Source organism: Ambystoma mexicanum, chromosome 4p, assembly GCF_040938575.1.
Source record: "Ambystoma mexicanum isolate Mex_15411 chromosome 4p, UKY_AmexF1_1, whole genome shotgun sequence".
NCBI classification, from domain to species: Eukaryota; Metazoa; Chordata; class Amphibia; order Caudata; family Ambystomatidae; genus Ambystoma; species Ambystoma mexicanum.
The window spans coordinates 103,596,879-103,613,568 of record NC_090927.1 but is presented as its reverse complement, the minus strand read 5'-3'; the positions used below and the strand labels follow the sequence as shown (position 1 = coordinate 103,613,568).

Genomic DNA, 16,690 nt, shown 5'->3' with positions numbered 1-16,690 from the left:
GTCTGGGGGATCGACCTTCCACCTTTTGTTCCAGAGAGGTGCCCAGGAGTTCCAGGTTCGAGGACTCTTCTGGCTGAATGGAAATGCAAGATAGAACGCCCGTTAGTGAAGAAATGCAAAATCCAATGATGCAGGCCTCCTTATGACACTTCACAGGATGGGAGACTAGTTCCAGCGATGATCATTGTTCACAGGTGACAACGGGCCTCCTTCCAGTCGCGGTGACTGCAGCTGCTCCAGTACAGATTCGCTTGAAGGTGGCATGCTGGAATTCGAGGAGAAGCAGACTTGTGGCACAAGCTGGCAACTTCCAAGGTTCCGGACATCAACTCGGAATGGCAGCGGTTCTGGCAAGCCAACAACACAGGTGAGCTGATCAATCCACCGTGCAGTTCTGGGACACTATCAAAGAATCCGAAGGGCTGGATCCTCAAGACAGCTGTTAGGGAGTTTTATACAAGTTACTGTTGACAGAACTTGGAAAAGCCCACCGTGGATGCACAGGGTTCCAACTCTTAAGTTTGGCCTGAATCACACAAATGTTTGGTAGAATGGCCGCGCAGCTAGGCTTAGTATAGGAGGAGAGGGGGGGCTGTAGGCAGTTACATAGAACTCGGAGCATACCCCTAGTCAAGTAAACACAAATACACAAAGTTGTATACAAGATAGTCATGCAATATATCCAATAAGGCACACTTAAACATGTGCAAGCAAAGTACTAAAACACAGTAAAATGTAAAACACAACTGCAAGTTTCTTAAGTATTAGACCATAGGTATAGTAACTTTCAGAATAACATACAGGAAAAAAACTCTTCGTAAAAAGATCTGAAAAATATATGCAAACTTTACCAACTTATGATAACTGTGTTCCAACTGGTCTTAAAGAGTCCAACCGTAGTTTATGGGAGTCTCACAATGTTCAGAGGGGTCTTAGGCCACCAGAGGTTCAGAGTTGAACAGGCTAGGCAGATCATTTTCAAGGTTCAAAAGTGGAAGAGTTCAACAAGATCTCGTCTGGGTTTGCAGGTAGGCCAAGTTAGGTTCTTCAAGGCAAGGAAGCAAAGTAGCCTCAGGGACCAGTGTACTAAGGCAGGAGGGGGTACAATGGGTTGTCCACCACAATGTATCTCTATAGGAGCTCTGGATGGGTGTGAGATCGAACAATCTACAGCCCCCAGGAATACAGAATCAGCAAGCAAAACTTCGGGTATGTTTTACAGGGAGGTCACAGGTTTCTCAGTATTGGCACCAGAAGGGGACTTCGGTGGATCTGGTAAACACATGGCAGAGCCATTTTAGGGCACTAGCCACGTTTAGTAGCCATGCACGGTTAACACTAATGGGCACACCAAAACAAATGCAAGCATTTTAATGTATCTGCTGCCACCAACTTTTCTTTAGGCACATCTATAAAGTAAACCAAGATCCTGTGTGCAAAACAATAGGGAGATACAAAAGTACCACAATTGCACTGTATTGTAAGATGGTGTGCAATGTTACAAGTACATGAGTTAAAAACAAAGTTTCCCAATGCTGCTGGTCTGAAAGACTGATCAGTCAAACAAAAGGGAACTGAAGATGAAGGCTTTCTTTGGCTTCAAAAAGTCGGGACAGGATAAAAAAAGCAAAAAGAATGGTGTTCCATTAGAAACTATGGAGGGAAAGGCGCAAAAAGAGAATTCTTTCCCAACACTTCCCATAGGGATGGCACTGAAAATACCTCTTAATGTGACATAGCTTACTTAGCCAGACATTTCCCCAATCACAGGGTACTGAAACCATTTGAGTAAAGTGGGTTGTAATTGCTGTACCAAATTGATTCTGGTCAAACATTTCCACACCAAAGCCAGGCATTGCAGATCACCAATGTGTAGGATTGTTGAGAAGGAATATTCTAATCGCAAATAAAAGTGCTCTACAATTGACAAACAGAACAGCACTATGTCAACACCATTTCCCAGTTAACACTAAGTGCCTTAAAAAAACATTTAAAAAGGAAATACATACGTGATGTTTGGATCCCTCATCCACAGACTCAATATTACACTGCATCAGCACCACCTAAAAATCAGAAACACGTTTTAAATGTTGCATAGGTAGTGGGCCTCAAAGTAGAAGAGAAAGGCACATGATCATTGAAAATAACTTCATCAGTTGATCACTCAAAACCCATTCCTGCTCTAATGCATCGATCTTGCAAATCAAAGCCTTTGTAAAAATTAAGATCACCACGCCAACATTCTTTACCATTTTTAAAAAAAATTCTACTAAATAAGGCTGGTTTCCCGTGGTTGAACAAAACTACTGTGAAGGCAGGGGAATATTTGTTCTCATAAGTTTATAATGGATTTCTCTATATCTGGAACACCTAAATTAATAGGAAAGCACAAAAATACTGAAAAGAGCCTAACCAGAGGACATTACTTAATTTTGGTTTAGTGGTCAAGCAAGTAAGGGCACTTCAAACAGCAGCCAAAAGCAACCATTCGAGTAATTAAGTGTTACTCACCAGAGTGACCAACTTACTCCTAATCCATAGTCCCCTTTCCTCCATCCTGTATGGGCGTCCCTCGCTAGGAACAGAACCTTTTTTCCCACAGAAAAATCAGACTTTCCTTTTTTTATTGTTATATACCTTTTATATAGCACAATTCACCCGAGGGCCTCAGGGCGCAGCACGTCAGGAAGAGTGTGAAGATAAAATCAGACCAGGGAATCCTGAGAAAGGTAGAGCTATCCATCAGCAGAGATATATGTTTTGAAGGATTTTTTAAAAGAAGGTAATTCAGCGCGAAGGGCAGGGAGGAAGTTCCACAGGCGAGGGGCAATGGAATGAAAGTTAGTGCCACCATATCACTCAAGCTTAAATATAGGTGAGACCAGTTCCAAAGTGTGATTAGACCGAAGTGAGCGGACAGGGAGAACACGCCTGATACGATTAAGGTATATCATTATTAATTCATCAAAACTACTGATGAAAAACCTGGTCACTCACCTCGAGGTAACACCTCTTCAATAATGTTCAAGAAAATATCAATCAAAATATTATACACATTACTTGTGATCAGTTAAAGAACTTATGATACTCAATGTGAATCATTTCTGTTTATAATTCCACAATCTGTTAACATTACATGAAACAAAATAAATCGCTGCATCCACAATTTGGGATAATATTCTCTTATGTTGGGTTGCAAAGAAGAGTACATTACAGTGATACCCTTCTACCTTTGAGACCCACAGCTCTTTTGCTGGACTTCAGGACATTTTCATTTCTAACCTGAAGAGAATGTGCCCCATTTCTCAGTCATGTATTTTTAATGTGATTTGGACTCTGTTTCTTTTAACTTGAGTCTGACAAATTCCATAGGCATCATCTTTACATTGTGACACAGCACCTTCAGTGCAGTGGCACAGGGAAGTCTTTGAGATTTTTTCAAAGGTTTAGATACCTTCTCTTTGTGAAACTACTGTTTCCAAGAGAAGTGACGTGAAATTGAGAACTTTTGTAAGTTTCTAGACCCAGCACACACTATCTTACACTAGGCTGCTGGAAGGGTCACTTGGTATCCTCTTTGATTAGTTTCTCATGTAACATTTTTCTGTTATTCCTCCTACAGTTAATGGCTGGTGGCAGTGGTTTACGTTTTACTACCATTGTGTATTTTTACTGCAGGCTGCAAATGCAGCGTTGGTAAAGCACCCATGGGTGCCCATTTTTGTCAAAATGGCCCTGATCTTTTTTCACCATTTGTCTGAAAGGTCCTTCTTGAGACTTACTCCATGCGCCAAACCAGGATTGGTCCATTTATTCGTTTTGTTTTTGGTGGGATTCACGAGTGAAGGCCGCCTCTGGCTCCAGTATGTCTGGCAGGGGCAGGAAGTGAGGGAGGTGACCAAATCTCCCTGTGCTTAATCCCCTTGGTTACAGGAATGCACCCAAAAGGTGATTGGCCAGCTGGCTATCAGGCAAAGACAGCCACACTGCTGTGTGATTGACAGCTAGGCTGGAATGAATGGGAGAAACCTATATAAAAAGGCAAGGCTTTTTGGCTTGGAAGGCAGTCTCGACCACTGCCCGAAGGAATCCGAAGAACTTGAAAGAGATGCCTGCTGCAACCACTGGACCGTTGGTTTGCCCGGTGAAGCCCTGCTGCAACCCCCGAATTGCCAGATCACCAATCAACAGAAGCTCCTTCAAGGATGGCTTCTTCCTTTGAGTTGGTGGGACCAATCAACTCCGCAAACACCTGGATACCATTCTCTGAGCTGGTTAAGGTTAACCAGTGAGAAGGACACCAGTTTGTGTTTGGAAGCCACAGCTACTTGAGCTGAAGTGATGCCATTTTTTTTGTTGCTCAAACGATCCCCGTTGCAGGAATCTGACGTCCTCCCTCGTGTCCTCATGACTGAGGCTCAGGAACAGTGAGACCTGCAGGTCCTGCCAGGAACCAACGTCTTCAGCTGCATCTTTTTTGCTCCACTTTAAGGTACTGTGCCATCCGGTTGAGAGATCCTAACTCTCGTGGTGCAAGTTTGTGAAACTTTCCCAACTCGCAGGCCCAATCAGCTTGTGCCAAGATCCTGCTCGCCTGCCACCCAGCACTGCTACATGCGCCCCTTTATTTCCTTGTTTTACCGCTGCAGTTTTGGACTAATCTAATTGCATGTTCCATTCCGGATTTTGGATTAAATCAGCAGATGCATTCTTGGGATGAAGGCTGTCCAAAAGGCAGAGGGCTGGAGGAGGCATATTAAATACATTTGTTTGCAGCAAGCTACTAAGAGCTGCACAGTGCCCGTTTGCATATGCCAGTTCCAAGCTACTGCAGGCTAGGCTGGAGAGCACTAGATTAGAGACCACTGCTGCAGGCTACTGAAGCCAGGGCTGGACTTAACTGAACACAACTGCCATAGTCTGCAATCAGCTCCACCCTGCTGGCCGGGAGGGCCTTTATAAGCTCACTTTGAACAGAAGTAGTTGTCAGTCAACTGCTTTCTCTGGGAGTTCGTGCCGGTGCTCCTGTTACCGATGTTTGACCTTTCCTGGAAATCCTCTTTTGGCCTTTTGATTCCTGTTGATGCTTGCAGCTCCCTCTCCAGACTGCTGCAGCCTTGCGCCCTGCTCCTTTGGGCTCCCACCTGTACCTTCTGCCCTGCTCCTGTGGGCTCTCACCCGACGGCGCTGCTGCACTCCGTTGCCTTCCGCCCTTCTCCTCTGGGCTTCCCTGCCTGGCAGCCTCGCCACACTCCTCTGCCTTCTGCCCTGTTCCACTGGGCTCCTTGCCTTGCTTCCTGCCTGTTCCAACTTCTGATACCCTATCCTTTCCTGTGCCTGGTTATTTCTTTCAACACTGCTTTCTACTTGTATACATCTTGGTCCACTGTGGTGTCTCCACTTGAATCCGTTTTACAGTGTGACCCTGGGTTGGTCTCCGTTCAGATCAGACAAGGGAAGACTTCTGTTGCCTTCACCTAGTCCGTTGAAGTCGTACCTGCCTCAGTATATGGTCTTTCAGTTTTACCCTTGCACTGAGTACAACAGTTTCCTCGGCACGCCTAAGTCATGACGTTGCTGTAGGACTACTGCTAAGAGTAATCTGCTGGTACCTATCCCAAGGGCTTTCCTTAATCCCTGGAGACCCCTTATATTCCAGTACACCCTTATTTCTGATCAATCCAAGTTGCCCAGCCTACTTGCTTGTCTTTGCCTTTTCTCTGTCTTTGTTTACAACCTGCTCCTGCAGTTCCTGTGAATACCTGTTTCAACTAACAGCTTGGTATGTACCTTTAATCTGTTATATTCTAGCATTGTCTCCAGAATCTCCCTTAATCTATTTGCATACAGTGAGAGATAGCTTCTGCCCTGTACTCTCCACCTAGACTTGTGACAGCTTGTGACCAAGCATATCTTTCTTTATCATCTGAACTACTTCCAAAAACTTTTACAAAGACTTTTCCATTTGTACCAGAACTGCGCTGTCCTATCCAAGAACACTGGACTATTGAATTTGGCCTGGCCTATTGAATTGAACTGACCCTCCTGGTACACTGAAACTTTGCATTATCTAAGATAAGTGTTTTCCAACCCTTTGTACAAACCTATGCTTTTTATTCCCATTTAAAAAGTACTGAAGTGCCATTTGGCTCCCTTTTCAGGGGAGCTCAAACTGTCTTTATAACTTAGAGTTTGATACTGTAGTATATTGGCGTTTAATATTGAGTTTCTTTCTACTAGTGAAGGTTTTCTAAATGACTAAATAAATGTTTAGGTATTTTTTGCCAAGAAACCTTGAGTGTAAGTGTCTTCTTGAAACACTGATTGTGATACTTCTGTGTAACTTCTTCTACTGCTCACATTCCCTCTTCAGATAAGCCTGGCTGCTCAGCTCGCTACCAAAAGTGTGTGGTAGAGACTTATACCAAAGGGTGTTTTTTGTTTACACCTGTTGTCCTAATTGTGTGTGGTGTTCCCAGAGGGTACTGCCTGCAATTCTGCCTAACAGTGTTACATTTATTTCTCCCTTCTGAAGAAGGCGTATACAACCAACTGAAATCAATTGTTTTATCAAGAAACCTTGAGTGTAAACGTTTTTGGATAACTGTACTGTGAAACTCTGTCACAACATTCCTGCTCACATTGACCCCTCTTGAGATAAACCTGGCTGCTCGGCCACCTACCAACCTGTGTAGTTCTGACTTCTACCAAAGGTTGAGTCCCTACTGCCAGGAGGTCAAGGTTATTGTAGTGCTGCCAAAGGGTACTGCATACAATCTGGCCTAACATGGTGTTTTACAGGGAGCCAGTAGAAGGCAGTTCGGGCCTCAGTCACATGTCTTCTAGAGAGGCCACTTCCAGCACGCACTGCATTATTCGGAGAAACCTGTAACATTTTCAGGTTGGATTTAGAAGTGCCTGCCAGAAGGCAGTTCCCATAGTCCAGCTCAGAATTAACAAAGGCAACTGCAAGAGAGTCAGCGTTGGCATCGGAAAGGAAGGGTTTGATATGCCCAATGAGACGAGTTGTATAGGCACATGAGGATTTCACTGGACTAGCTTGTTTCTTCATAGTAAGTGAAGAGTCAAGATACCCAGTGTCTCAACCCATGGACTATTCTTGATGGAAGAACCCACAATATCAAGGGCATAGTATCTAGGATCAAGTTTTAACGGACACTGGGGAGAGGAGACTAGCATGAGCTCAGTTGTGTCACCATTGAGAGCCAGGGAACTGTTTAACATCCAGTTTTCAATCAGGCCGTAGACAGTTAATATTCAGAAGGTCTTTCTCGTAGTTGTGGGTGAATTTAATGATGACCTGAGTATAATCGGCATAATTGGTGTAATCTATGCGGAGACTGACCAGAAGTTGGAAAAAAGGACTAATATACAGATTAAAAAGGGTTGAGAGACAGGCTCCCTGTGGGACACTACAGGTAAGACATTTAGAAATTCATATGTGTGTGGGGATGCAGCCCTGGGAGCATTCGCTCTCCTAACCCCACCCAACGGTGCCAAACCTCAGTCCCCTTTGACTCGTCAGCTGTATTTAACTGTTCAACCTCGCTGTTCTTATTTTAGGGGGGAAGATGGCGGGAGGCATGGAAAAAGGGGGACTATGGACTAGGAGTATGAGTATGTTAGTCACTCCGGTGAGTAAGACATGCATTACTTACCGTAAAAGCATTTCTGATGGTTGTATCTGCTTAGATTCACATGCTGTGCATAGTCCGACATCCAGTGGTCACTGCAGAGTACTGCATCTTGTTTTTCGAAAGTCGAAAAGTGGACGTCGACATAGGCGTGTCTGTAAGACTATCCTTATAGTGACGTGTAGTGTACCCAAAACGTGAGTGAGCACAGAAAGAAATTAATAAGACACCTATGTTCCTTCCATCCGAGCGGGGAGGAAGGGTGGGCGCATGTGAATCTAAGCAGATACAACCATCAGAAATGCTTCTACGGTAAGTAATGCATGTCTTCTGATGTTTGTTAATCTGCTTAGAATCACATACTGTGCATAGACTAGCAAGCAGTACCCGGAGTTGGAGGTGTGTTGTGAGAGGGACAGTAGAAAAAAGGTGTCTTAGTACTGCTTGTCCGACCTGGGAATCAGATCTAGAGCGAGCATCTAGACAATAGCGTTTTGTAAAGGTGTGTACAGAACTCCAGGTTGCCGCTTTGCAAATCGACTCCAGGGGAACATTTGCAATGAACGCTATGGATGCCCCAGTGCTTCGAGTAGATTGTGCTTTAGGCTTGATGGGCAGTTCTCTCTTAGCAAGATCTTAGCAAGAGAGAAACAGAGTGATGCACTGGACAATCCATCTAGAGATCGTGGATTTGGAGACTGCATCCCCTTCTCTTCCTGTCGCCACTGAGACAAAGAACTGATTAGTCTTTCTTAGTGGGCGAGTTTTTCCATATAAAACATGACTGCCCTGCGCACATCGAGTGTGTGTAGGCTCTTCTCACAAGTTTGAAGGATTTTGAAAGAACGTTGGTAGTTCTATATACTGGTTGACATGAAACTTTTAAATGAATTTCGGTGCAAACCTAGGGTGTGTGCGTAGAAACACCTTATCTTTGTGAACTGTTACAAAGGGATCTAAGATGGAGAGCGCTTGTAGTTCACTCACTCTCCTAATGGAGGTGATAGCTATCAAGAAAGCAGTCTTCAGAGTGAGATCCTTAATGGTTGCTTTATGCATGGGCTCGAAGGGGGAGCCCATTAGCCTGGTTAAAACAACGTTCAGGTCCCATCCGGGAGCTGGGTTAGAAATAGGAGGGTGAATTATTTTCACTCCCTCCATGAAGGCTTTAATAACTGGAACCTTTCACCATGACACCTTATGTTAAGACGTAGTGTAGGCGGAGAGTGCAGCTAAGTGAACAGAATTAAAGACTAAACCTGAGTCCAGCAAGCGAGTCAGGTATAAAACAATATGTGTGGGAGAGCAGTCAACGGGGTTGATGCTCCTTGAGTTACACCAGATGACGAACCGTTTCCATTTACTAGAGTAGCAATAACGAGTGTTCGGTTTCCTAGCCTCACTGAGAATGTCCATGCATCTCTGAGGGAGCTGCAAATGTCCAAATTCTATGACCTCAGGAGCCTGGCTGCCAAGTTCAGGGTCTGTGGGCAAGGATGCAGCAGTCAGCCCTTGTCCTGTGACATGTTGTACGGGCAGGGTAGTTTCACTGGAGGAGACAGTGACATCTCCATCAGATAAGCGAACCCACATGGGGGCATCAGTATCATGGTAACTGGTTCCGGGTGCATCTTGTGCACTATCTTGTTGAGAAGGGGAGTCGGGAGGGGGGGAAGCGTAGCCAATTTCCCTGACCATGTTATCCAAAGGCCGTTCCCCTTGCAGCGGTTCTTGGGGTACCTGGAGACGTAATCTTGGCATTGAATGTTCTCCAGAGCTGCGAACAGGTCGATCTCTGGGAAGCCCCATTCTGCGGAGACGATGTCTTTGTGTAATCGCCATTCATACTCTGCGGGTAGAGGGAAGTCTCTGCTGAGTCCGTCTGCCAGAAGATTGAGTTCCCCTGGTACATGTTGAGATAACGGGAACATGTGTTTGAGAGCCCACTTCCAGATGTTCTGGGACAGCTTTGACAGTCCTGGAGAGTGAGTGCCCCCTTGCTTGTTCAGGTAGTAAATTGCTGTGGTGCAGTCTGATGAGGATCAGCACTGTCTTTCCTTGTAAGTGTCTCTGGAAAGCCTTCAGTGCTTTGAAGACCGCCAACAATTCCAGCAGGTTTGTGTCTAAACTCTGTGTGCAGTCTGATGAGATAGGTGAGCCCCCCAACCTGTGAGGGATGCGTCTGTGGTTAGAGTGGCGTCCAATGCGGGGGTGGCGAAGGTTATCCCCAACATGAGGTTTTCCCTCAATCACCACTGCAGTGAGAGAACAAAGGCTTGCGTGACAACCACTAGATCGTCCCATTGTCCGCTGGCCTGACACCACTGGCTATTGAGCCACTCTTGCATTGGGCGCATACGGAGGCGCGCGTGACCAAATAAATACATGAGGCCATCATTCCTAGCAATCGCATGGCTTTGCGTACCGTCACCTTTCGACCGGCTACATATTGAAGGATCTGAAACAGCACGTTTTGGACCCTCTCGTTGGAGGGGAAGACAAGGCTGTCCTTTGTTGAAATTAGAACCCCTAGGAATTGCTCGACTTGACTGGGGTCTAGACTGGACTACTTCTCGTTGATGGAAAAGCCCAGGTGGAACAAGAGGTCTATAGTCTTTTGGGTATTTTTGTTTCGTAAGAATCCCCTGTTATGAGCCAGTCGTCGAGGTAAGGATAGACCAGAATGGACAACCTGCGCAGGTGTGCCGCTGCCACTACCTTCGTGAATACCCATGGCGCTGAAGGCTATGCCAAAGGGTAGCACTTTGAAATGATAGTGTTTGCCTTCTATCATGAACTGGAGGTATTTCCTGTGCGCTGGCAACATTGAAATATGAAAGTATGCATCTTTCATGTCTAGTGTTGCCATGTAATCCTCGTGTGAGCAACATCTGAAACTTTTGAGGTTTTTTCAAATTTGTTTGCTGGGCGCAGATCTAATACAGGGCACATGGTTAGATCCTTTTTGGGTACAAGGAAGTACACTGAATAAATACCCTCCTTTACCTGTGATAGAGGCACGACCTCTATGGCTCCCTTTTGCAGCAGCGATTCCACTTCCTGAAAAAGGATGAGAAGGTGTTCTGGTGCGAGACGTCTTCCCTTTGGAGGTCTTAATGTCGGGGATCAGCTGAATTCGATACAGTAACTGTGGGCTATTGTTGACAGTACCCAACGGTCTGTGGTAATTCCCTCCCATGCTTGCAGAAATGATGTTAACCGGCCCCCGACCAGAGATGCATGGGAGGGGACCCGAATCCTCGAGTCATTTGGTGGTGGTAGCCGCAGAGCCTCTAGGAGTAGGCCCCGACCTCTTCCCTTGCCACAACGTCCTCTGAGTATACTGCGTGTTATAACCACTGGTTCCCTGAGGGGAGGACCAGTTGCTGGCTGAGATGTATTGCTGTTGAGTTTGTCGTTGGCCACAAAAAAGCACCTATTGCCATATCCGCGCTTATTAGGGGGTCTCGTGATTTGGTCCAGCCCTGGACTAAGGAACGTCCAGCCGTTTCTGCAGCACCTAAAGTATTCTTGATTATGCTTTGGTTCACTTGAGTACCTTCTGAGACGGTGGCCAATAAGCGGGTACGAAGGGGCTCAGGGATGTCTTGTAGACCTTCGTGCAACAGGCCCGATTGGGCATCAGCGTAACTAGCCAACAGAGTGGTATTGTTGGCAATACGTGTGGCAAAAGCTGCAGATGATCTAATCTGTTTCCCTAGACAGAGCTTTTTCCCCCTCTATCGGGCGGTGCCTCACTGGTGGACAGTGGAATCCCCGCCCTTTTTTCTCATGGTGGTCACCACTAGAGAATCTGGTATGGAATGACCCCTGATATATAAGGGATCTGAGGGTGAGGGGCTAAAAAGCTTCTTGATCCGTGGGTTTACACCTCTAACTAAGGCAGGTGTAGGTCAAGAGGGAACGAGGCATCTCTCGATGGAGGCGAGGATAGGTATGGCTTGGCCTAGGTTGCTTTTCTTTGATTATTCTATCCACAAAATCGACTTCTGGGGTAGCTTCCCCTGTATCGATTTGAAAGTGTGCTGCCGCCTTGCGTAGCATGGCATTAAATGTGGGTTGATCGTCAACAGGTGAAGGGTCTCTGTGACAGGTGTAGTCTGTGGAGAGGCCAGATCCAGAGCATCAGGGTCCGTTGACGCCCCTAGGGACTGCCAAGTCTGTGGCTCGTACATGTCGGGGTCTTCTTCCAAGCCCCCTACAGGGTCTTGTATATCCTCAATATTTATGAACTCATCCTCTTCCTGAAAGTGGGGATCCTCTTCAGTGAGGTCATTTGTGTTTAGCTCTTCCTCGTGTGGGTCTAAAAGTCTAGGGAATTTGGCTCTATGGTCATCGGGTAATACCTCCCTTGGCCTTTTAGGTGTAGTGTGTTCAGAAGTGGACACAAACCTATCCAGCTGTAACGCTCACCTGGTTCCCCCGGAGGCGCCGGTCTTGATCTGGCGAGGATACTGTCTTCAGTGTTAGGCGCAGGGTTCGTTTTGCTCCCGGACTGGGCCCCCTTCCCACCGACAGTTTAAGCTGAAGAGTGAGATGTCTGCAAGGGTAAACCAAGGTATTAGTGTTTGGAAGATTCGGAAAGTTCCTAGCCCCTCTCGCCCTTTCTTTCCCCGTGGAACTGGGTTGATATTGCGCTTACCTTATATAGGTAAATGCCGGGCTCTCCATCCTGCGTCTTGTGCAGGGGCGCTGGATCCAGTTGCTTCACTGGATGCGAGCTCTGCCTCTTGATAGCAGAGGATTTGCTGAGAGCGAAGACGCCGTTAATGCACGAGCGTGCCTTGTAAGTATTAAAGTTCTTTTTGCATTGTTCTCTTCTCCTTTAAAAGTCTTAAGTCTGTAAAGTCTATGTCTTTCCTTTTTCAGATGCTGGGACGACGATGAAGATTATCCTTCTAATGGCACGTAAGTAGAAAGACTGCACTAGCGCTGGAGAATGCTCCGTAATGTCTCTTTTGTCTTTGCAGGTGCTGATGTGCAGCGCGAACAGATTGAAAGCGACGGGTAAGCAGTCTTGTAACTAAGCGTTACTCACCGATGTATCTTGCCTTGCAGGTGCCGGAATGCAGCGCGAGCTGAGTTGGAACAGGCGTAACACAGGTAAGCAGAACTTGTAGTTGAATATTACTGACCGATGTTCTTTCTCTTTGCAGATGTCGGATGCCGGAAGAGAAAGGCAGAAAAAGGCGCCTTGGATGCTGCCGTTGGATTAGGCAAGTAGATTTGCTGTCTTTACTTTAGCCTAACCTGTGCCTTTGTTTTGCAGGAGCTGCAGAAGACTGAAGAAGACTGAAGATTGGATTCCAGCAGGTTATTTCGTGTTCACAGGATCTGGAGCTGGAGGTTTCCTGGAGCTGACACGGTGAGCGTCCTGCTGCAGATGCAGAATAACGCGAAGCACGTGAAACCAATCGGGTGTGGTTTAAATAGCCTTCTGTAGTGCTTAGGCGTCTCCTTCCACGGCCCCACCCAGGTAAGAAAAGAGTTCCAGATTTCTAGAAGAGTTCCTGTGTTCTGCTTCCAGGGAGTGGCTCCTGCTCCACCCAGACAGAAAAAGTAGTTCCAGGCAGAGAAGGATCAGGAGGCCAGTTAGCTGGTAAGTAAGCAGCATGGTCTGCTACAGGTAGGTCCACCAAGCACTCTTATCTAATATGAGCCCGGCGCTTCCTGTGCCGGGACCAGTCACCATCATGAGCCTGGCGCCACTGGCGCCAGGACAAGGTCCAGAGGGTCCCTATAGGGACTGGCTGGTTCCTGGGATCAGAGTCATGGGCCTGCTTCCAAGGTCGTGGGGCAAGTCCTGACCCCTTGGAAGCAGGGATCATGACACCAGCCTGTTCATGCAGGATTCAAATCTCTCCCTAATCCATTGGGATGACCCAGAACGATCTAGTGGAGGAAAGGCTTGCTCCTCCGCCTGTAAGCGTCGAGATCTCTCCGATAAAGTGGAGGAGATACCCCCGTCGCCCTCCGAGAACTCTTCCCGTGGGTCCGACGGTGGGGAAGTACATCTATGTGTCTCTTTCGACCTAAGGGGAGATTCCGGCGAAACTTTGCTAGGTTTCGGCATGTTCCTGACCTTTTGAGCAGGCTTCGGTGACTCCTTCACCAGCCGTTTCTGAGAGTCCTGGGAGACTATCCTTGCAATGCTTTCCCCGACCATCCTCTCCGTTGGGGGCTGGTCGCGAGTAGTTTTCGGCAAAGCCGGAACCTTGCCGTCGATGGACGCCTTCTTCCGAGGCGTCTCAACGGATGTTTTAGTGGTAGCGCCCTTCATACTAGACGGCCCAGTCACTAGGCGCGCATGCGGCTGCGGGGAGGGCTGCTGACCCCTGCGGTCGGTGGAGGCAGCCAGCTGTGTCGGCGTCTCCGTTGGCGCTGAAACATTCTTCGATTTACTCGACAAATGGCTGTGGGTTGTGTGCTTAGTGACTTTGTGTGTGCCAGCGTCGCCGGGGTGTACATCCCCATAAGCAGGGCCAGAGCCGTGCCTTTTGGGGCCAGGGACAGACGTGACGGAGCTCCGGTAAGAGGTCAACAACGTCCGTTACAGAGGTGGAGTTAGCACTATCCCCCTTAGCACACTCGGCGGCGGTGGGCGAGGAATCGGCCATTCAACATTCCGTAGGCTGCCCACCTCTTGACCCTCCGTTCCTTCACAGTTTTTGGTCGAAGGAGCTTACAAGCCGCACAACCGGCCTCGTGGTCGAGCGGTAAGCAGCGGATGCACCCCTTATGCTTGTCCTTCAACAGAAATTTGCCCTTACGTGGGCAAAATCTAAAAGGAGTCCTCTCCATAGCTGAGGACGTAACCAGTGATAACAGCTTGGAAGGAAAGGGGGGAGAAAAGGAAAGTCATTCTAGAAGAAACAGAAATGTCCACCCCGATCCCCACTCTCCCTACTGTGTAGGCCGGCGAGGCCAGGCCACGTGTTTGGCAGTGCCGATAGGATCACTGTCCATCGAAAACCACCGCCGAAGATCTCGTCTTGGCGGGGAAGTGGAATGGCTGTCGAAAGAGGGCTGGAGGTGATATGAGTTAACAATAATTAACAAAATCGACCAAGGGTCGAGTCAATGGCAATGTCTCTTACGAGCTCCGCTAAAGGCGACCAGTATTCTGGCCGTAAAAAAACAATCTGAGGGACCTCGACGCGTGAGGGATTTTGGGTACACTACACGTCACTATAGGGATAGTGTTACAGACACGCCTATGTCGACGTCCCCTTTTCGACTTTCGAAAAACAGGATGCAATACTCCGCAGTGACCACTGGATGTCGGACTATGCCCAGCATGTGATTCTAAGCAGATTAACAAACATCAGAACACTTAATTACTCCTTCGTCCCGTCCACATTCCTCCATTCAGTATGGGCGACTACATCTGATTAACACCCTGGGAGGACAGCTTGATACTCTATGCCAACAGATTACGGAGGACAGCCTGGCCAAAAACTGCGTCAGCCCCGGCAGTGGTATCCAGACAGCAGTGCTTGCAGAAGGCAGATGGGGTGGCCCATGTCGCAGCTCTGCTAATTACTTGCGACAGAACGTGATGATGGAAGTGAACCGCCTCTGCCTTGGCTCTTCTAGCGTGGGCGTGCATGCCCCTCTGGAGACTTCTTACGCTGTGCCTTGTTTTCTTCTTGGATGGCAGCCGTCAACTATATGGCTATTGATGCATTGGAGGCTTGCTGTCCAGGCCTTGAGCCTCCAAACATGACAAATAAGGCTTCAGTCTTGCAAAAGAACTTTGTCCGTCGCGGTAGAATTTTAAAGTTCTTCCGACGTCCAAACAGTGAAGAGCCTTTTCAGTGTCTTCCTTGGGATTTGGAAAGACAGTGATGAGCATAATCTCTCAATGTGGAAAGAGGAGACCGCCTTTGGTAGGCACCTGGGTGCATGCAGAGCACAACCTTATCCCGATGAAACAGTGCAAGGCTCGGAAGTCACCAGAGCCTGAATCTCGCTAACTCTACGAGCTGAGGCAAGACCCACTAGTAGCGCTGTTTTGAACGTGACCAATGTGATGTCCACTGTGGCCATGGGCTTGAATGGTTTGTGTGCATGGGCACTAAGGACGTCAAGATCCCAGACTGGGTGCGGGCGACAGGCGTGTAAAGCCTGGTCAACCCCAATAGATGACTCTTCATCACTCGATTAGCTTAGGAGAAGGTGAATGTTAGGCAAGATTGTACGCAGTACCCTTTGGGTGCACTACAACAACCCTGACCTCCTGGCAATAGGACCCCAACATTTGGTATGAGTCTGTACTACACAGGTTAGTAGCATGATTGAGCAGCGAGGCTCATCTCACTAGGGGTCAACGTGAGCAGTAGGGGAGTTAGAGATTCACAGTGACAAATATTCAAAAAAACTCTTACACACATGGTTTCTTAAATACACTCTTAATATTTCTAAATCAGTACGTACCCTTTTGAGATGGTACACAGACACTACCTACACCCTCAGGTGACTTTAGTAACCAGGACACTGGACATTAATATACCACCTTTTGCGTTTAGAATCAGCCAAGAGTATGTCAAAGGAAAGGTTATTAGGACAAAACAAGAGATCTCACAAATATTCTGAAAGCAGGCAAGTACTTTTAAGAACCCCCCTCCCCCCCAATACAAAGCTAGTTAACCCCTTCCTGGGAGGAAGACCAAACAAAATGTCAGAGGGAAGAAGAGTCATTCAGGAAGCCACGCTAGGCCAATGTCAATTGGGCAAAAGTCTAGGTGCGCTGAAGCACTTCTCAGGAGGTAGGCAAAAGTCTTGCACAATGTATTTAGACGTCTTTGTAGAAAAGAAGAAATCAAAGTAGGGCCACAAGCTGTTTAGGCTTGTGAAGTAAAGAAGCTGCCAGCAACTCTACAGAAGCAACCGCAACAAGTCTGAGCTGAGAACAAGTGAAGTTACACAACAAAAGGTAAGTGCTTAGACTGTACAGTACCTTTGGTTAGAAGAAAAGGGCTTTGGCTGGCTTCTGTTCCTGTGCAGCTCCGGTG

General features: G+C 47.2%; 1 protein-coding gene across 6 annotated transcripts in view; it reads right to left on the bottom strand.

Annotated features, from left to right (window-relative positions):
- The window catches only part of NRBP1 (nuclear receptor binding protein 1), a 1,221,009-nt gene that overhangs the window by 536,656 nt on the left and 667,663 nt on the right, over positions 1-16,690 (bottom strand). For all 6 annotated transcript variants that reach the window (XM_069605466.1, XM_069605470.1, XM_069605464.1 and 3 more), the window contains one exon: positions 2,010-2,063. In XM_069605466.1, coding sequence (XP_069461567.1) covers positions 2,010-2,063 — 54 coding nt within the window. The remainder of the gene's footprint in view (positions 1-2,009; positions 2,064-16,690) is intronic.